The sequence below is a fragment of the Anastrepha ludens genome, chromosome 4 (genome assembly GCF_028408465.1).
Source record: "Anastrepha ludens isolate Willacy chromosome 4, idAnaLude1.1, whole genome shotgun sequence".
NCBI lineage: Eukaryota > Metazoa > Arthropoda > Insecta > Diptera > Tephritidae > Anastrepha > Anastrepha ludens.
This window is the reverse complement of record NC_071500.1, coordinates 59,489,637-59,510,696: the sequence shown is the minus strand read 5'-3', so window position 1 is coordinate 59,510,696 and position 21,060 is coordinate 59,489,637. Positions and strand designations below refer to the sequence as shown.

General features: G+C 36.5%; 2 protein-coding genes across 2 annotated transcripts; both read right to left on the bottom strand.

The window, feature by feature from the left end:
* Nucleotides 1-58: 58 nt before the first annotated feature.
* Nucleotides 59-5,908, bottom strand: LOC128862543 (RNA polymerase-associated protein CTR9 homolog). Its single transcript, XM_054101233.1, has 9 exons — nucleotides 5,800-5,908; nucleotides 5,632-5,730; nucleotides 3,258-4,190; nucleotides 2,562-3,196; nucleotides 2,293-2,503; nucleotides 1,900-2,238; nucleotides 1,331-1,449; nucleotides 882-1,219; nucleotides 59-822 (listed from the first exon to the last, which is right to left on the bottom strand). The coding sequence occupies exons 1-9, from the start codon at nucleotides 5,839-5,841 to the stop codon at nucleotides 158-160; spliced, it is 3,381 nt and encodes a 1,126-aa protein (XP_053957208.1). The 5' UTR covers nucleotides 5,842-5,908; the 3' UTR covers nucleotides 59-157.
* An 8,465-nt stretch (nucleotides 5,909-14,373) lies between these two features.
* On the bottom strand, nucleotides 14,374-21,060 carry LOC128862541 (uncharacterized). The gene is made up of 5 exons (XM_054101231.1): nucleotides 20,823-21,060; nucleotides 17,633-17,738; nucleotides 17,135-17,491; nucleotides 15,318-15,572; nucleotides 14,374-14,845 (listed from the first exon to the last, which is right to left on the bottom strand). Exons 2-5 carry the CDS (start codon nucleotides 17,653-17,655, stop codon nucleotides 14,578-14,580), a joined length of 903 nt encoding a protein of 300 aa, XP_053957206.1. The 5' UTR covers nucleotides 17,656-17,738; nucleotides 20,823-21,060; the 3' UTR covers nucleotides 14,374-14,577.

Here is a 21,060-nt window from a genome sequence, read left to right as displayed (position 1 = left end):
ATTAGTTGTTATTGAGTTTTCCTATTAGGCATACAAAATAATTAAATAAACTGACAAATTTTCGAGGGGTTTATTATATACTTTATTAAGTTGCACATTTAATATTTTGGTAGTATACATACATACATATATTATGATGAAGAACATTCATAGTGTTTTATTCCGAATCTGAAATCGAAGGGCTGCGTGAGGGCGATTTCTTTGAAGACTTGTTTTTTGAACGTATCGGTGAAGACGATGGTGAACGTGAACGAGAAACAGATCTCGATCGTGAAGGAGATTTTGATCTTGAATTTGACTTTGAACGCGATCGTCTTACTGATTCGCTGCCAGAACGTGATCTATTTTCGGATTGTGAGCGTGATCTAGATCTGGATTCGGAATTCGACCGACTTCCACTATGTGAACGTTGCTCGGATGGCGATCTTGAAATACGACGCACACGCTTCGATGCCACACTTCCATCACTATCATCACTTTGGTCTCTATTGATACTGTGTTTTCGCTTTCGTCCACCAGCATCGCTATCTGATTCGCTGGTTGATATAGTAGCTTTTGAAACAATTTTAAGACGCTGCTTGGCCGACAACTTATTTTTCGTTTCCTTCGTTTCCTTAGGCTTCTTTTTGAGTTTCTTTTCCTTCGATCGAACCTCACCTTCACTGTCACTATCGTATTTGTCTGCAGCCGATTTTCGTTTTCGTCCACCAGTCTTTTTACGTTCCTTTGGTTTCTTTTTAGAAGAGCGTTCAGCACCATCTATTTCACCAACATCACTTCCTGAATCAGAAACATATCCATCTTTGCGTGGTCGACCTCCTCCTTAAAAATATTGTAAGATATAATGAAAATATGCTCAGCTTAATCTTTTTTCTACATACCTTTCTTGCGTTCTTTAGACTGGGAAAGGTTTTCGGGTATGATCAATATTCCCTTGGTTTTTTCAACATATTCTTGACGCTTCACAAGCATTTGCTCTCGAGACGTTTTCTGTTCTTCTTCGCGGCGTTTACGTTCTTCTTCTTGTTTCATCTTGAAAGCTAGACGTTCTTCTTCTTGTTTGCGACGTAATGTTTTTTCTTCTTCATCTATACGACGAGCACGGGAAACATGGTACTGGGCTTGCGACAAAAGATCCTGACACTGATTAGCCTCAATACCAGCTATCTCAATGTTAAAACGAGTCTTATCGCCACAAATCGAAAGATATTGAAAATATCTATTAACGAAACATTAAATGTTTTTAAATTTGGAAATCGATCGAACAAAAATTTATTTACGAACAATGCATAAAAAAATTTAAAAAAATATTGCGTGCAGGTAGCCTTACCTTTGAGCTAACTCCAATTCATGTACGGCTTGCAAGACTACATCAAGGGTTGATTTTTCGTCCTTAAGTATGGCCATAGCTAATCGTTGCAGAACCACCGCAATGTTGAATAGTAATATCTGATATGGAATAGTTTATTAAAATTTTGTACCATTAAAATAGTGTTTTAGATTAGTACATAAAATATCAACAAGCGCGAGTTTTTGAAAATTGTCATTCCGTTATTTTTTGACTTCAGTTACAAGATCTGATAAAAAAATTAAAATGTTTGAACTGAAGACGGTTTTTGTTGTAGCAGAAATACCCGGCATTTTGTCGGGTGATTTTGATGATATCCCGCTTTTAACAACAGCAGGGGAACAGTACGTCCCCATAACAGTAGTTGTTGTAGCAACATAAATATTCCTCATATATGTATGGAGAATACGGTTGAATTGATAGTTCTTGGCAGGATATAAATTCGGGCCTTACGGTCAGAACCGACTGCCGTGGGAACGTTATTTTAGAAATTACCTCCAAAACACTGTTTTACTGTAGATATTATTAAAAAAAAAACTTAAATATCTTACCGTATCCTGGGGCGCTACCTTTCTCGCTTTCAATAAAACAGTCTTTGCTTCCTTGAGTTTGCCTACGCGCAAGTATGCACGTGCTAAATACTGCATCACTTCAACGTTGTGATGTTTGTAAAATTTTTTCATACAGTTTTCATACATTTGTATTGCACTAATGTACTGCTTCTGTTCGACATATATGTGAGCAATGTTTAACCATACATCGGAAAAATCAGCTGTAGCTTCTCGGACTTGTGCAAATATATCGCGTGCTTCTATAACACAACCTTTGTGCGCCAATACAGCACCAATTCCATTAGAGGCCCAAATGTTTCGAGGATCATTACGTAGTACCTGTAATTTTAACAAATCATTATTGAAGTAAGCATCGGAATAAAATAATCAAACCTGTTTATATATGGATAAAGCCTTTTCTTGATGTTTACGCTCCTTTTCCTTATCCCTTATGGGCTGATGAAGAGTTTGCAATGAAAAATTCCCTAGTGCAATCAACGAATATGCATCCGTAGAAGTTGCAGTATTTTTCAAAATGGTTTCGAAGTTTTTCTGTCCTAAAGCAAATTGCATTTTTGCCAAATGTAGGTTTCCCAACAGGGATCTAGAAGGAAAATATTAATTTAAATAAACCACAACATAAATTAAACCATCAATAATACCTGGCATCTGGATTGTCATTATTGATATTTAATGCGTCCTTAAAGAAATCTGATGCTACGAAAATGAGACCCTTGTCACGGGCCATGCATCCCAAACGTAAATAACAGTCAATATAGTTTGGATGCTCCTTTAATATATCTTTAAATAGTTTGTCGGCTACGTCATAGCTGCACATAGCTTCGTTGAGGCGAGCTAAATTATAGGTCATTGTAACAGATATAGAATCATAATATTGCTTATCTGCATTCGAGCTATCTGCTTCAATTTTTGCTCGTTGTATCGCTTCATTTAACTTTTCTTTCGCTAATGTTAAATTACCAACTCGATAATGTAATGCAGCAACATTATTTAAGATCTCTGCCGGTATGTCAACTTTAACTTTCTCAGTTAGAATACTAGATGCCGTAGCGTAAGCATTAAGTGACGTTTGTAAATCATTTTGCTCTAGTATTTGAGCTAATTCAATCCAAGCTTCTACGTCATCAGGAAATTGCTCGGTGACCTTTTTTAAATGTGACTTCGCCATATCACGCTTTGCTTGAGAGTTAGAATTTGCATAAAGAGATCCCAAAATCTTCATAGTTTCATAGTTTCCTGGCTGTATTTTTAAAACTTTTTCAAAACATTGAGCAGCCTACAAATACAAAATTTTTTAAATATTGTACATACGAGAAGCATAACTAAATGCGACTTACGTTTTCGGTATCACCGCGATATATATACATTTGACCAAGACCGTAATGCGGCAAGACAAAGTTAGCTGGTGCGATTTGCGTCGATTGATAATAGTATTGAAATGCTTGATCATAATCACATTGAGCATGGAAACTGCGAGCCAGCTGGTAACAGCTCTCTGCCCTCATGGCTTCATTTTCAGTGTTATGGAACGCGTGTAAGGCTAAATGTTGTACTTTTTGATAGTCTTTTTTGAAAAAGAAGTGATTTGCTAGGTGATTTAGCACCATCGGACTGGTAGAGTCAATAGTGTAAGCTCTGGACAGCATTTGAACACCTAATTTGTTTGAGTCGGGTTCATGCAAATTGAGTTTTAGGATTGCTAACCCAATGAGAGCACCCACACAGTTCGAGTCAAGTTCTAGTGCTCTCTCAAATGCCTGTTTCGCTTTTTCTTGATTATTCATTTTGAGGAAACAATGGCCCATACCCATGCGTACGTTTGCTGGGCAGTTTGGATTTGTACGCAAAGCCTTTTTATAAAATGCTAAGGCACCTCTATAATCCTTCTTATTGAACGCAATACATGCTTTTCCTAAAAGCGAAGGAATATTTGCTGGCGATTGATTAAGCACGAAATTGAACTGAGCGTCTGCTTGCTCCATTTTATCGCCTTCTAATAAACAGAAATAGGCTCTACCCAATAAATGATTTTGATCGTACATTATAATCTTGTCAGCAGTTGTATACAAATTCGTAGCTTTCATAAATAATTCTCGTTTTTTCTCTTTTGACTTCTCCCGGTTGGCTTCCTGTACGTAATGTGCAGCCAACATGTCATATGCGCGCATTTGATCCTTTTCCATGTCACGGTAGTCGGTATTGCCTTCTGTTCTCGCGGTTTCCAGTAGTCTTATAAAGTCACCCGTTTTCTTTTCTTTGTAGTATGCCAACTGAAATATATTAAAAAAAGGAAAAGAAAAGCACAATTTATGGATATTAAAAATGTAATTTTAATCTAAAATAAATATATTTATGATAATGTGAATAATCCCGTATCATAAATAAACCGAACGCGCTCAAATTTACCGAAGCAACACACAGCTCCGTTTAATAAAAATATACCTCATTTAGAGAAAAGATGGTTGCGCTGTTTAGGGTTTTGCGACAGTGTGTTTTCAATACCCCTGGAACTCAAACGGTTGCACTAAAACCAGAGGTACTTTTTTCAGATTTTGATATGAAGCGAGTGATTTGTCTCGAATTTGTTCTGCAAGTAAATCAGCGTACTTATTATATCAGCTTTTTTCAGTGAAATTTGGGACAAGTAGGATACTTTTTAATTAAATTCATCGTAAAAACCCGACATTGAAATCTATGGTCCTATTCAAGCGACATCCAATATTCCGACTACGCTCACCAGAGACAATCATAAAATTAAATACCCATTCTTACTGGCATCCACATCTCATGCCGAATACTTAAAAATATAAATACAAAGAATTATGCAATACACTCTAACCTAATACAGTTACACCTTATCGGGAACCCGTTATTTAAGCATTCCTTGGAACAAAAAAACCGACTTAATTGCCATAACTACTAAGAAATATCAGGAAACAGAGTTTAATGAACACGTAAATTTAAGTTTACAAACTGTACGAGGTTTGAGGAGGAAAGAAAAGCAGAAACTCATGCACACAGTGTTGGACAAAACGGCAACACCAAAGTGTATAGGTGGAGCACCGTCGAACCTTCGTACACAACAGTTCGTTATGGAATACTACGTGGAGGAACAACGTGACGTTTGGAGGAGAACGTTTTTTCTCAAACATTCAGACTTCCGATATCTATCAATACATTTTGGTACAATCTGAAGTCCGCTCTTTTAGAACTTTACATAATTGTGCTCCGTTAAATGAAGAGGGAAAAACATTTTTTTCTTCACGTTTTAAACATTATTGTACAAAAATCGGGAAGAGTTTCGATTGGTGGCGTTCAAAATGTTGGCACTTAAAGGTAGGTAGCATAACCTTTATATAATTTCAATATACGGTCGTCAAATTGACAGGCAAATCTATAGATCTTTAGGAAGCTGAGCTTTCAATAACCATTTCCTTATTTCATTTTTAAAATTTTTAGCACTGGAACTCTTCTTTCTTTCAATTTGATACAAAAACTTTGTTCGAAACAAGAGAAAAGTCGCACATTTTTAGTTCTTTTTTTCAACACTGACTACTTTGTTGTATACATTCTAACACAAGTTTTGAACGAGCTGACTCCAGAGCATAAGAAGCGTTAGTATGCAAATTCGAAGCCTTGAATGTTAAAGCAAAAAACGGACCTTTGGTCCATAATGAGCGAATGTTTATTTTACTAAATAATTATACTTACGGCGACGTTGACCCAGGTGTTGAGCTGAGAACGCTCTTGGCGTAAAATTGCTAGTACTTCTTGACATTCTGGCAACTGATCTGGATGTACCTCAATAACCTGTTAAAATTGTATAAGTTATCATTGATACATGACAAAACAAAAATTTAGATAATGATGATTACTTACTTCATCTGTGTCCCGTAAGGGAATTTCTATCGGTGCCGACATGGTGAGATATAAACAAACCAAAAGTTTTCTTTCGACAATACTAGTTAATTATGAGACCGAATTATCGCAAATACTACTAATCGATTATTCCTCTTAAGTAGCTTACGCACGGCAAACTCGCTGGCACCATCAATCTAGATTGTCTGTTTATTCAATATAAATTTCTTTAATAAGAGGGCGTTGAGAAGATCGTTATGAATAAATATACAATTTGTGAGGCAAACACGGCATCAACTCATATAACTCTGGGAAATCAATAAAAAAGTTTTTTCTGTAGAATTAATATTGAGCGATATTCACTACTTCAACACTTAACGAGGTGAACTTATAATACGTGATATCGCCACACACAATTATACTACAAGAATGTACACCGTCAATCGGCTTGCATGGGATATTGTGTGGGCACTTTGCACATTGTTTTCATTACTTTATTTAGTTTAAATCCCACATATCACAATATTACCAAGCCATTCATTGAATTATTACAAGCATGTAATATCTCCTTCTTTTGTTTGCTTTGTTCGTTTTTCTTGTATTGGCAAAGGACCTGACATGTTAAAATCACGAAAAATAAAGTAACTGCTTTTGGAAGGGGCCACCATGAGTACTCAATTCGCCTTTTATACGAGCAGTATCACCTGCATACACATAATGTGACGTAAAAAACGCTGAGCGATACTACAATGTACGCATTGTCTTATACCAACATATCAGCTACTCTGTTGTTGTTGTTGTAGCAGTATACTAACCCTGTCAGTGTAGTGTAAATCCCGGTCGTCTTCGTCTAGCTCATCTAACGGTAAACCCTGGAAACTTGCTGTTTCGAAAGGTTGGGTCCAGAGGGAGAGCTGTGTTAGATGAGTGGGTTTGATGGGGCATGTGAAACGGTGGTTAGTGTCATGCGGGGTGCCTTCACATGCTGGATATATGTTTAGTATGTCGGGGTCAATTCTGGATAAGTAGGAGTTTAGCCTGCTACAGTATCCAGAACGTAATTGTGCCAAGGTTAAGCGAGACTCTCAGGGAAGCTGGAGTTTTTCGTCTGCAATAGGAGGTGGTTGAACTCCGATAACGACATTAAGGTGTTGGGGGTTAAGAAGTTGGTGTCTCCCGATGAATGCCGTTTATTATCTGTCTGTATACTGTCTGGTGCAGTAATTGTCGGCCTGTTTTGTCCTGGATCTCGTCGGTGTAGTTTAAAAGATGCCTCCTGGCATGCCTGGGGAAAGAAGAGTTATCGTCCGATAAGAACCCCCTTGGTAGTGGGACCACTCTCGCTGATTTCCACTTGTCCGGAATTACGAGAGTGGCCATGGACATATCGAAAGCCCTTGTGAGGTACTCTACTCCCAATGGACCCAGCTTTTACAACATCAGCATGTTTAGCCCGTCAGGGCCAATGGCTTTTGATGATTTCATTTTGTTGATGGCCCCCTGAACCTCATCACAGGCGAAAGTAAGTGGCGCACTGTTGTTCGTAAGTTTGTGTAACCGGCTGGGGGTATGGCGCTTGGATTTGTCGGCCGGAGGATGCAGTATGAGTTGCCGGCTAAAATAGCTCGTGCATCTCTTCGGGTCCGACGAAGTGCAACCGTTAAAGTTATATCCACGTTCTCATTGCGCTTCGTCGGGTTCGACAGGGACCTTTCGGTGGACCAGAACTTATTCACACCAGAGGTGAAGTTGAAGCTCTTCAAATGTTCTTCCCATTTAGTCCGCTTGTTTTAGATGACTAGTTGCCGGATCTCCAAATTGAGATTCTTTATGCGAGAATCCGTGGGACGATCTGACGTAGGTGATCACGCTAGCTTGCTAGAAACTGGGAAAGCGGCGGGTATGAAGCGAGCCGCAGCAAATGTGAGCTGTAAACACACATCGGTGGGGATTAGGAAAGCGGCGAAGGTGTCCTCAGTGAAATCCGCGAAGCTGGCCCAATTAGCTATGTTAAAGTTAAATTACGACCGGTGATCCGTGGAAACAAATTGTGATGTCAGGCGAGCTGCTGTAATTGCCCACTACCCTAGTGGGGGCGTCGTCGTTTACCGTGCGGAATGTCGAATCGTCTATCTACCCTGCCAAATGCTGTCACCTACTATCGTTTGGAAGGCTTGAGTGCCAATCGGTTTTCACCTCTGATGAGGGCACCAATTCTAGGGTGATATCCTGCTGAACAACGGTGACAGGGAGTATGTAGATGTTGAATATTTCGAGCTGGGCATCACCTGACCGGACGGCTATACCTTGACATTCTAAGGTCGTATATCTGCGGTCGATGCCTTCATCGATGAGACGATACTGTACTGGGTGGTGGACTATAAACGCTACGTCTCTGCCGTTGTCGTGCTCGCGATCCTTTCTCTGTATGTTTTATCCATCCCTGGTAATCAGAGAGGAGCTAGCGTGCAGTTTTGTCTCTTGGACCGCAGCTATCTTAATTCCATGACGGCTCATGAGGTCGACTATCTCGTCCATCTTACTAATGAGTCCGTTGCAATTAAGTTGGAGGAGCTTGAAGCTCGGGGTGTGAGGGGTGCGTGCGGTTGTCTGCGTTGGTCCTGCTGTGCGTTCCGCAGTTGTTGTTGCGGCCTGATGTTCACGGGCGGACGTGCCACGGGGGGCGGTTGCGGGTGATTGCTCTGCAGGAGGGGGAAAGAAGTCGCGTGTTCACTCACGGGTGGTGCGCAGGTCAGATTACCTCCGAAAGTGGAATCAGCCATTTCAAGAATTGCACTTAACTGATGGCAGGTTCCGAGGAACCCTGGTTTGGCACACGGGACAGACTGTGCGGGGGACCAAGAGTCCATGCACTGGGATTGGAGCAGGAGGGTTGTGGGTCAGAGGGGCGTTGTGTTGCACCGGGGACCCCTAACCGTTGAGGCTAGATTAGAGGCGACAGTTTGAAGTGCGGGGGAAATCCGACGATGAAGCCTTTGAGGCAGGGGCCGCCTGGTGGCGGTAGCAGCACGTGACCCATTCCATGTGGACCACTCTCTATGTGTTTTAAGGCCTGAGCACCACCTGTTGCACTTAGTGGCAGAAGCAGCAGTAGAATACTTTTGGTCCAGGGTTGGGTTCGATACCAACCCTGAAGAGAAGGAAATTGTCAGCTATTCTCTATTGTATATTGCTTTCACTGTTCTGGACTTTTACAGAAAAAAAAGAAAATAAAAACAAATCATCTGATTTACCGATACCACCTTTAAGGGGTTATATACCTTGTGTTTTTCAAAAAAATCAAAATAAATTTTATTTCTTTATCGTAAAGTACAATCCCTTGAGAACATTTTCCAAAAATTTCATAGAGATCTGAGCAATAGATCGAAAGTCACAGCGTTTTAAATTGTGCGTCGTCACGTCCTGAGCGTACGGCCTCATGCGGCGCTTGAAACTTTAAACGCGATTATCTCAAAAACTTGTTTTTCCAAAAATGCTTTTGCGGTGGACGCGATTGCAAAAAAAGTATTCAACCGATTTTTATAATTTTTTTTTTAAATTGTTCGTAATTGATGTCGCCTCTTAGTGAACGATCAACTTTTTATGTATAAATTTTTATTTTGCAGATATGAATTTTTTAATGCCAATTTTAGGACTGTAGAAGTGGAGTTTTTTAAAAACATGTTCCTATTTTCACAAAAATCAAAATATTTAATATATTGATCGTTCACTAAGAAGATATAACCCTATACTAATGAAATCTTTTCGATTTTTTGATTTCAGTTGACTTGGTGGACTTGAATCGCGTCCACCGCAAGCCTCTTCCAAAAAAAGGGTCTTGGGGGAAAACGCCATAACTCCGCCATTTTTAAATATTTTTACACAAACAAAGCCTTTTTTTTTTCTTTAAACATTGTAATATCCAATAATAAAAACTTTTATACAATAAAATTATTGCTACATATCTTTAAAAAAAAACCCAACTTTCGCTAATTTCACCGGACCACAAGGTATATAACCCCTTAATAGATTCACCCTTAATTTCGGTTAATATATATTTAAATAATTTCGGTTATTCTAATGTAAATTTTAGCTTACGTGAATTTTAAATTGGGCTGGAAGAAATGAGCTGACAGAGCTCAAGACGGATTCGTACAAAGTGATAGCAGTAATAGTAAAAAAATATTTACATGTATTTTGTTTTTGGTATTTGGTAGTTTGAGTGCCAAAATTGCAATCAGAATGTAAACAAAACAACGATTAATCAAGTATATATATATATAATTAGCGTGTACACCCTGTTTGGGTGTTTGGCTGAGCTCTTCCTCCTATTTGTGGTGTGCGTCTTGATGTTGTTCCACAAATGGCGACCGCCGTAGCCAATGGGTTGGTGCGTGACTACCATTCGGAATTCACAGAGAGAACGTTGGTTCGAATCTCGGTGAAACACAAAAATTAAGAAAAACATTTTTCTAACCTCCGAGTGTATTTTTGCCATGAAACAGCTCCTCAATTAAACAAGTAATGAACTTAAATTCAGCCCTTTCAGACCTTTTTATGCCCGTGCACATTTTAGTAAAACTTATTTGGGCACGGGCATAATAAATATTAGAAAAAATTCTTTCAAAATTCTTTCAGCTCAAATTATATTGTACTAAAATGTGTACAGGTATTTAAAGTTTGCTTCCATCCGCAAAAATATCTCAACTTTTTCTTGAGTTATAGCTTGTAAAAGTTGAGATATTTTTACGGATGTAAGATCAGATGAACGGACGGAAATTTAGTGTGAGCATATAAAAACGACCGCCGTAGCCGAATGGCTTGGTGCGTGACTACCACTGGGAATTCACAGAGAGAACGTAGATTCGGATCTCGGTGAAACACTAAAATGAAGAAAACGTTTTTTCCAAAAGCAGTCGCCCCTCGGCAAGCAATGGCAAACCTCCGAGAGTATTTCTGCCATGAAAAAGCTCCTCATAAAAATATCTTCCGTTTGGAGTCGGCTTGAAACTGTAGGTCCCTCTATTTGTGGCACAACATCAAGACTCACGCCACAATTAGGAGGAGGAGCTCGGCCAAACACCCAGAAAAGGTGTACGGCCAACTATATATATATATATATATATATATACCTATATAAAAACTGGGCGTGGCGATTATCTAATCCCAATAATATTTATCTCGGATCTAAATAAAGTGGAGAACAGTACGATGGCGGAAGTCTGCAAATAAATTTGTATATATGTATGAATATAATATTTTCGATGAAAAAAAAGTACCAATTTTTTTTGTATGGAGAGTAATCCCTAATATATGTACACATATTATATATATACTTTTGTTTTTTTATGTAAATATAACTTTTTCTAACAATTTGTCGAATGTAGGCTTGCTCACGAATATAATTTTTAAAATCGTTTTCAAATAGATATATATATATTAGGGCGGGTCGATTTAAAAATCGATCATTGCTCTGTGAAAATCGTATTCTAGGGATCAAAATAAGAAACTTTGCCGAAGGAACCATACCTCTAAAACGAATTCTGATTTCCCCCAATTTGAGTCGAACGAAAAATCCCACTTTGACCCATTTAGAGTGCTCCAATCGAGTCCAAATGTATGACCGACCCCCACTAACTTTGGACGGCCGATCTACCCATGCCAGTGGCACACCCCTGGAACTCCCCTGGGGGGTTCCCCATACAATCATTTCAAAATATCACCATTTTTGGCCTTTACATTAGAAAAGAAACTAAAAAGCTCGACCCAAATTGGGGGACATCAGAATTCGTTTTAGGGATATGGTTCCTTCGGCTAAGTTTGTTATCTTGATCCCTAGAATATGGTTTTCACAGAGCAATGGGCGATTTTTTTGCCTCCTCACAAAAGACACTAAAAGTTCGACCCAAATTGGGGGACATCAGAATTTGTTTTAGAGGTATGGTTCCTTCGGCAAAGTTTCTTATTTTGATCCCTAGAATATGATTTTCACAGAGCAATGGGCGATTTTTTTGCCTCGCCACAAATCGACGCGGCCTAATATATATTTATGTACCTATATATACAAATATCATTATTAATCTTCCCTTTGTAATATTCAATGTATTACCCTTCAGAAAATTAAACTACTTCTAGCCAAAGCTTATTTGAGTACTACGATTACGACTATTATACTCGTATATAAGTAGTATGATTGTGAATTATTCGTGAGTGCATGCAATAAAAAGTAAACTGAATGTTTTATATGAAAAAAATGGCTATACATATTTACGGTCTAAACGTGAGCACATTTCAATATACGCGCCTATGTCTGTTGAATATTTATTAAAACTGAGATGACTTACTATGTTGCACTTGGTCTGCATCACATTAAGTCGATCATATCATTTCAACTATTGCACGCTAAATTTATTTTATCAACGCCATCATCTGAATGCCAATTCTTTGTTTTCTTTTTTGGAACAGTCCTCCACTTATGTTAAGTTGAAAAATATTAAAAATTCATTTCGTTTTAAAAACGAGCTTCGGAAACATTTTACCAATTGATAAATAATATTTTCTGCCTCTTGTCTTACTTCCCCATTGGCTTAATTAACTTTCTCATCCTTGCCATTAACATTTTCTTTCATATTTTAAATATTCTCGTCTTAGAAATAAGTTTTACATTTGAAATGCAATATATTATATAAAATATAGACTCGATTTTAGTTATAGTTGCACGTACGTTAAGAAAACCACCAACAAAAAGAGTTAAGAAAAGAGCAAGGATTTCATTACAGCTGTCAATTAATTGAAGATCAATTTATGGCGTGCGCCTTGATATTGTTCTACAAATGAAAACTTAGTCATTATCTAGTAGTTTCGACGGCAAGGTTGTTAAAAACTATATGGTAGTATAGTCGCGTATACGTACGTTATAGGCATTTTCGTTTTATAAGCATCAGAAAAACTGTAAGAAAACTTCACCTAAATATATATTGTAGTATGTAAAAAATGGTGCCATAAGCATCCCCAAAAGAATCGAAAAATTAGTCATTTCCCCGCTCATAGAAATTAAATTTTTCACTTATCCCTAGAAACAAATTTATGCTTGGGGTGATAATTTTATTTTTTTATTTAGCACTTTATTTCGGCATCCCTACAATGGGTATTCAGTCGGAAAGTGAAGGTTTTTTTTTTTTTCAAACTACTAACTAACGAATTCGTTCATAGTATATTATAAATATGTAGAGCTCAACGAATAAAACACAATGTATAACTGTTTATTGATCTCTGTGCGCTTTAAATTTGTTATTTTCAATAAAAGAAATCTCAATTTGCTCTTGTTTTAAATTGAAATTTATTAAATTTAATAGAAGTGATGGAGGATTTTATTAGAGCCTTTCAAAAGACGCTCCTAGATGTTGTTTTAAAATAAAACACGTAGAAATTTTGACCCTTTCAGATTTCACAATTTCACAGCAGCAATACTACATTCTCTACAGAACGTCCAGCTTTTGGCCCAGTTCTGCCAGTTTTTTTCTATCCTCGATGGAACCAGTTTCTTGAAATTCGTTCACCAACCTTTGAAATATCGGCTCCTTCAGACAATTTTTTCTACCAAAAAAATCACAATTTTGCGATATGTAGCTCTTAAAGATCGACCATTTCCATAATAACTTTCAATAGTTTTAACGCGTTGTTCTTTCGTCTAAAATTGTACATCTGTCTTTTTGGCAAATATCAAACATGACATAGAAAAAAGGTACCGTCTAGGCATTATTCACTGCTGATATCTAAGGGCAATTTTTGAAAGACTCTTTATATGCACAGCGGGCTACAGATATGTGAAATATTAAGTGTGCAAAGGAAATGGTGAATCAGCTTCTGAAAAGTATATATGTAAGTATAGTAGACTGCGCGCCCTTGCTCTGATTTTTTTTTTCTTGAAGTTTTTCTTTCATTTGTGTAATGGCCGTTGTCCTACGGTAAGAAGTTACGAGCTGCCAGTTTTAAAATTGCGATAGTTATTAAGCACATATTAGATACGATTTAAAAGAAAACTATTTTCTTTCGCGTGATTACTTTAATATGAAGTTTCCATGGAAGTCTTTGACAAAACCATTACTCATGCACGTAGGAGGAACAGGTTGTAGTATCATCTTTTATCAAAATATGCGTCATTAGTTAAATATTCTGCTTACTAGAAAAGTTAATTCAGTAAATACGGTACCGGAACGATTCGCTTCAGCAGCATAATCAAACATTTATGAGGAAGGTTTTAAGCTGTTATAGTAACAACCTCCGAAATTTCAAATTTCAAAAAATAGAGTTTAGTATCAGTTTTCCATAGATGCACACAAATAAAAATATCCTCTTATTGCTTGACACTAACAGACTGTCTGAAAAGCCGTAGACATGTCTGTTGACACTTACAAACTCGACCATGGAACATGCAAAAAAGTTTCATAGTAATGCATAGATCTTACACAGTCACATTGTTTTAGCGAAAACTTGTATAATTAAATTAGTGGATCTTCGTTTTTTAATTCATGTTTATAATATTGACTTTTTAATTGTGCTGTGTTAATAAGTGTTTTATATTAAAAAAAAATATTTGTAAAATAACATATATATATGGGTGTAAGCTTATTAACTGGTAAGTACAACAACGTTCAAGTCCAACTCATGACTCAAATTGGTCCAAGTTAAATACGTATGAGTATAATTTAGATTAATATAGAGATTTTATGGATTCACAATTGTTTTAAATATAAATTTCGCTCTCCAATTCGTTAACTTATAGAAATAGTAATTTCTCTAATAATGATTACTGCCACGGTCTGAATACTTTCCGCTAACTTTACTTATTGAATAGTGGTCCGAATAACCGTCATATTTATTTCCTTTATAAGAAATTTCTTTGGTAGGTACATAGCCAATGTTATTTTGCCAATGCCGTGTCCAGTAAAGATTTTCGTTGCGCACTTGAGAAGGTGTTTTGGCATCTCTGCAAACATGCACGCAGTATATCATGCACCCAATGAGAGTAAGAAATCCAAATATCAAAAATATGATGCCAAGTATCCTTTATCAAAAACGAGAGGTAGAGTGAGATATTAAAAATATAACGTTATTATTCCCATATATAAAACTTATAATACAGCTCAACGATGTGTAGAATACAAAGATGGCGCCATCCACAGTACCGTTATTTTGTTTCTGGTGAATTTGACATAATCAAGTCTTTTGAGGGATACCAGCATAGAGAATAAACAAACCTTTGTGTGAATATTTGTTTGTGAATATTGTGATTTTTAAAACTAAACAAAATAATAAATATAAATATGTATTGCAATTTTGTAAACAAATTACACATCTACTGCAAAATATCACAATCAACAACGCAAATTTATTGCGAACAAATTGAAAGACGAAAAGCTAATTTGTTTGACAGTTCCACTTGTTATTGATTTTTCTTCCTCTTCTATTCTTTCTTTTGTTTCTGTGCTGACTTTACGGCCGAGGGATAGCGCAATCTTATATTCAGTCCCACTTACCACACATATAGAGGTTCATAAAATTGTACAACAATCACAAAGCCTAATGTTACAAGAATTAGGCCTAGATTAAGAAGCAGCATAAGGCAGCAAACTCCTTTTATATTAGGGCAGAATGGGTTTGGAGCTGACATCGCATCGATTTTTACTCCACGTTTCGTTGTCGAATGAGTACTCTGTCCAGTTTTTGCTGTGCTTGCCACAGAGTAAACGCTATGTGAAGCCCCGCGTGACTGTGGCCGATGGCTATAGCGACTATATAAAATATAAAATAAACAACAAATATTTACTCATTTTTTTACAACAGGAAATAATATACAATATGTAGGTGTATTAACAATATGGAACATAACAAGTACATAAGAAAGTAAGGCTAAATTCGGACCGGCCCGTGCTTCATAAGCATACACGCCCAAATTTTAAAAAATCTAATTTTGGATGCTTGTTTTTAGAATCAAACAAAGTGGCGTCAAAATTTGCGTCGTATTTATTTTCTTAGGTTCATCATTTGTATCAAATTTGAGTAATTTTTCCTCATTTCTAACGGAAATATTAGGGGTTTTTTCTTTTTGAAAATTACTCTTATATACAAAGTGGGTTATTGACCGATTTCTCCCTTTTGTCAATACCAAATTAGATTGGACGAAGAGTAATATGTGATAGAATTATTATACACTTTCATTTTGGAAGTTACTCTTATATGCAAGATGGGTTATTGACCGATTTCGCCCGTTTTCAATACCAAACTAGATTGGACAAAGAGTAATATATGACAGAATTATAATACACTTGTGCACAAGTTTGTCCTGGTATGAAAATTAGTAAACATACCGAATAACTGAATTTATTATTTAAATTGTTTAGCCCTTTTTCTTATTTTATTACTTTCTTTTTATTACCAATATATGTATGTTAGGGCGGGTCGATTTAAAAATCGCTCATTGCTCTGTAAAAATCGTATTCTAGGGATCAAAATAAGAAACTTTGCCGAAGGAACCATACCTCTAAAACGAATTCTGATGTCCTCCAATTTGGGTCGAACGAAAAATCCCACTTTGACCCATTTAGAGTGCTCCAATCGAGTCCAAATGTATGACCGACTTGGAACTCCCCTGGAGGGGTTCCCCATACAATCATTTCAAAATATCACCATTTTTGGCCTTTACATGAGAAAAGAAACTAAAAAGTTCGACCCAAATTGGGGGACATCAGAATTCGTTTTAGAGGTATGGTTCCTTCGGCAAAGTTTCTTATTTTGATCCCTAGAATATGATTTTCACAGAGCAATGGGCGATGTTTTTGCCTCCCCACAAATCGACCCGGCCTAATGTATCTATATAATTGGCACTTCAATTGGCATTCGTTTATTGTATATTTGGCCGAGCTCCTCCTCCAATTTGTGATTTTTTTCAACAAAAGGAGGAAGCTATAGTTTTATGCCACTTCCGAACTGCTGAAGGTTTTTTTATGAGGAGCTTTTTCATGGCAAAAATGTACTCGGAGGTTTGCAATTGCCTGAAAAGTAGCCACTCCTATTAAAAAAAAAGGTTCAATCATTTGGTGTTTCGTGCACGGGGTTTCGAACCCATGCACATCCGAATGGTAGATCCATTTGGCTACAGCGGCCGCTGATGCTCCAATGGAATATTAGTTCCGACAACTCACATGTGTACCCATTTAGCCGATGACGGCCCGACTACGTGAGTCGTTTGATATTTAAAAAGGCTATAAAGTTATATATTGCATATACAAACAAATAACATATTATATTTTCTAAATGTGATAAATAAAAAATAACAATAACTGTAAATGTTTACCTTATCTCCGAAGGTTCCCTGTAAGCAGCACTGGTCACATAGATTTCACTACTCACATCTCCGCCTTGATCATAACTTAGCGCTGATAAAGCACGTGTTTGCGGTGAACCATTTGACCATTTTTGATTATAAATTACACTACTTTCATCAGCTGGCCTTTGATGGTTTTGATATAAATTCATTTTGCGCGCAGAACTGTATGGATACTCTTGTGCTACTGTATATCCCCCGATTGCGGGGCCAGATGTGGCATTATGTGATTCCTCCCCATCAGTAGAGTAAGCACGATTGGAATGCGTATACGGTTGATATCCTATGGGTTGACTGTGTGTAGCAACATAGTGTCCACCTTTAATTCTGTAATAAATAAATGGAAAATGGTTTTATTTTTTTTTTTATAACAAGACTGGCCGATGGATAAAAACAATAAGTAATTATTATTTATGTATGTATATATGCAATTATTTTATAAATTCTTACATATATACTCGTACTTACTTTTCAACGCGCCTTTCGTGCATCTTGTATGGATGTATTTTTTTATTCACAGCAACTTAGTTTCTTTTTAAAATAAAAATATTCTCCATTTAATTTGAGTCAAAATCTGAAATTAGATATACATATGTATGTATATTAATATGTTGCCATATATGGTTGAAAATTATTGTAATAAAGTTCTCAAAGACTATGGCTTTATTGCAGATGATCAGAGTATTGCATTGAACATTTTTGTATACAACTTGTGTTTTGATATATCAGGCCTGAGTCAGTTTTACCTACACCGACAGGTAGAATACAAGGTGGCTCCTTCAGTATATTATTGGGGGGTATGACCCTGAGGATCCCATCTGGCGCGTGAAGGATTACTTCGAAACTTTTTTTTTTCTTCTGGAACTTCTGGGATGATGTTATCACGACTTACTGATATATTTAAACCACTTCAGCTTGTAGTTGACACTGATTATGTTAGTCGAGAAGCACTTGCCTGGTGTAGAGCTGAAAGTGAAATCCGCGCTGCTGTTGATCCTGCTACTCCGAAGTTACCCTGCTTGAAATATTTACATTAAAGGAAATACTGCATATTATGAGTTGTACGTACATACCTATGCCTGTATGTACTCGTATTTCAAAAAAGTTTGTAAACAATGGAACAACTCACATTGCATTGCATTATGCACAAATTCCAAATTTCTTATGTTTTTAGTAGACGAATTTACTTCTTTAAATTATCAATCTAATTGTTGTGCGTTTCTTAAAAGAGACGGTAACCAGCATGTACAAATATTGTACCTTTAAGTAATTATAACAAAAAACGTGCTTTATTTGTTTATTGTTCTTGAAATCGTTAGATGAACAAATTTCATTTGTTTACTTTTAGTTGAATTGGGGCATACTAGTGTATATTGTTATTAATATTACTTATGCATATTATGCGGCCGCCGTAGCCGAATGGGTTGGTGCGTGATTACCATTCGGAATTCACAGAGAGGTCGTTGGTTCGAATCTCAGTGAAAGCAAAATGAATAAAAACATTTTTCTAATAGCGGTCGCCCCTCGGCAGGCAATGGCAAACCTCCGAGTGTATTTCTGCCATGAAAAAGCTCCTCATAAAAATATCTGCCGTTCGGAGTCGGCTTGAAACTGTAGGTCCCTCCATTTGTGGAACAACATCAAGACGCACACCACAAATAGGAGGAGGAGCTCGGCCAAACACCTAACAGAAGTGTACGCACCAATTATTTATTTATTTTTTTTTTTTTTATATTAATTAATTTCGTTGTAGTTTTGGTACTGTGCGAAAACGCCAAAGGATAACTAAATTAACAGCCGAAAACAATTTCTTTATATCTTCAAACGAATAGAAATGGTGGTCAGATTATTTAGAAACTTGGCAAGTAATGGTAAATTAAAGGTGCTACAAAGTTGCCAAAAAACTAACGACACAAGAAGGTTATATAAAAATAAATAAAGAAAAGCGTCTTTTAGTCCTAACAACTATAAAACAAAAAAATTTGAGTTTTAGAAAAGCGCAATCTTTAGTGCCAAAAGTAAGTATAACATTCTTTAATGGATCGGATGGATGTCACATGGTATGGTATTGGAAATCAGAAGTCTTAAATCCACTGTTAAGCCCAGAACGTTCCCTATGGTTTGGGGCCATATGTGAGCTCAGTGACTAAGATGACACGATGAATAAGCATCTTTATTTGTCCAATCCGGTACAGAAAAAGGGGGGACGTCAAGAAACGAGTTTTTATTACAACACAATAACGATCACAAAATGTGAATACTTTTTAACACCAAGCATTTCCAAACACCTCTTCGAAGTTGGGGAAGACAAAATTTCATCAGAGAGTGATCGTAAGGTTATTTTGCCCGAATAATGGGAGAAAAATACTTGCCTGTAAGCAATTTCTGTGAACGCGGTCTCTTATAAGCGTATGCTGAACGATTATTTTTTGCCAATAATGAGAGAAAATCTTTCCTTCAGTACACACATATGGTTTCAGCAAGATGGCACTACGCCGCACACGGCAAGAGAGACCATGGCGATATTGCGTAATTTTTTTTCTTAGAAACTTGTTAGCAGTTTCGGTGACATATCCTGGTCCCCAAGGTCGCTCGATCTTATCTCTAGGAATTTTCTTCTGTGGGAGTCCCTCATAGATAAAGTTCATGAAACAAGCTGAGCGAACGTCTTAGCGCTAAAAGAAAATGTCGTTCGCGAGATTAATGTCATCTCAACAAGAGGCACTGAGTAGGGAGGCCAGATTCCAAGAGTGACCGATCCGACGTGACGGTCAATATTTAGATCATCTTTTAAAGATACGGTCCCCACTTGTCTTCTTTGCTGTACCATAGTTATTGAAATAAACTTTTATCATTAATAATCCCTTTTTAATTTAACATTTAATTCCTAAATCCGCCACCCGACACCCTATATTTATACACCATTAGTACTTTGTGAGCAATGAATTCTGATTTTTTACGTATTGCTAATTTTATGTAAAAATAAAAATTATTTTTAAGTACCGCTGAATTATTTATATAGCATAAAGCTCTAATTAATGATGTGGGAAATAAATTATAAACAAATACAAATATTTTATGGTTTTACTAATCGTCATAACATGGAAAATACTTATGTGAGCCACTGCATAAAATTGCGTTTTGTTGTATTTTTTGTTTTTTTGGTTTTAATGTATTTATTTAAAAGAGTAATAATTATGAATAACCATTCCACTTTGAGATATGAAACGCATGCTACTAGTTTGCGTGTGTTGTATATATGTAATATATATTTATATATTTTATTACTTTCAATATTTACATATATAGTAAGGCTAGTATACGATTGCCAGTATGGATATTTTACAACAAATTTTTATTTTGGCTATAAGTACGTAGGGATTGAATATGTATGGACATATGTATATGGAATAAACATATAAATGTGTGTGTTTGTGTATCTGTACACATATTTTATACCACTGCTATACATAAAGAAAAAAAATTATAGAAAATTCGTCTGAATACAGCCCTCGGAAGAAACCTTTTGAATATTTGCATAAACATATGCGTTTGTACGTACGTGGGTGTGTACATATACTTGTACACCTTTGGAATATGCAAACATGTACATATGGATATTTTTTTACTAATAGTTCATTTTTATGAGTATACTTACGTAATAACCTTAAAATAGCACCAACAAAAAACTGTAGGCTTAAATAAACACGCACAGATTTTGACTCGCCATCAAGGTTAGATATTGAAAAATATATTGAAATATTCTCTAACTATGTCTATATAACACTATATACGATTTTTTGTTGTAAATTTAATATGAACCGATATCCAATATATTTTCGCAAATCTTAGATCTACTTTGTTCGCTATATATAAACAAACTAACTATTCTCCAT

Excerpts from the sequence above, each read along its gene's own strand:
- LOC128862543 (XM_054101233.1), bottom strand. The coding sequence starts at position 5,841 with ATGTCGGCACCGATAGAAATTCCCTTACGGGACACAGATGAA. Across the intron at positions 2,239-2,292 it reads CTTTATCCATATATAAACAG|GTACTACGTAATGATCCTCG; the intron begins GTTTGATTATTT and ends TTAAAATTACAG. Across the intron at positions 823-881 it reads GTCTAAAGAACGCAAGAAAG|GAGGAGGTCGACCACGCAAA; the intron begins GTATGTAGAAAA and ends AATATTTTTAAG.
- LOC128862541 (XM_054101231.1), bottom strand. The coding sequence starts at position 17,655 with ATGCACGAAAGGCGCGTTGAAAA. Across the intron at positions 17,492-17,632 it reads CACGAAAGGCGCGTTGAAAA|AATTAAAGGTGGACACTATG; the intron begins GTAAGTACGAGT and ends TATTTATTACAG. Across the intron at positions 14,846-15,317 it reads TATGAACCTCTATATGTGTG|GATACTTGGCATCATATTTT; the intron begins GTAAGTGGGACT and ends TTTTTGATAAAG.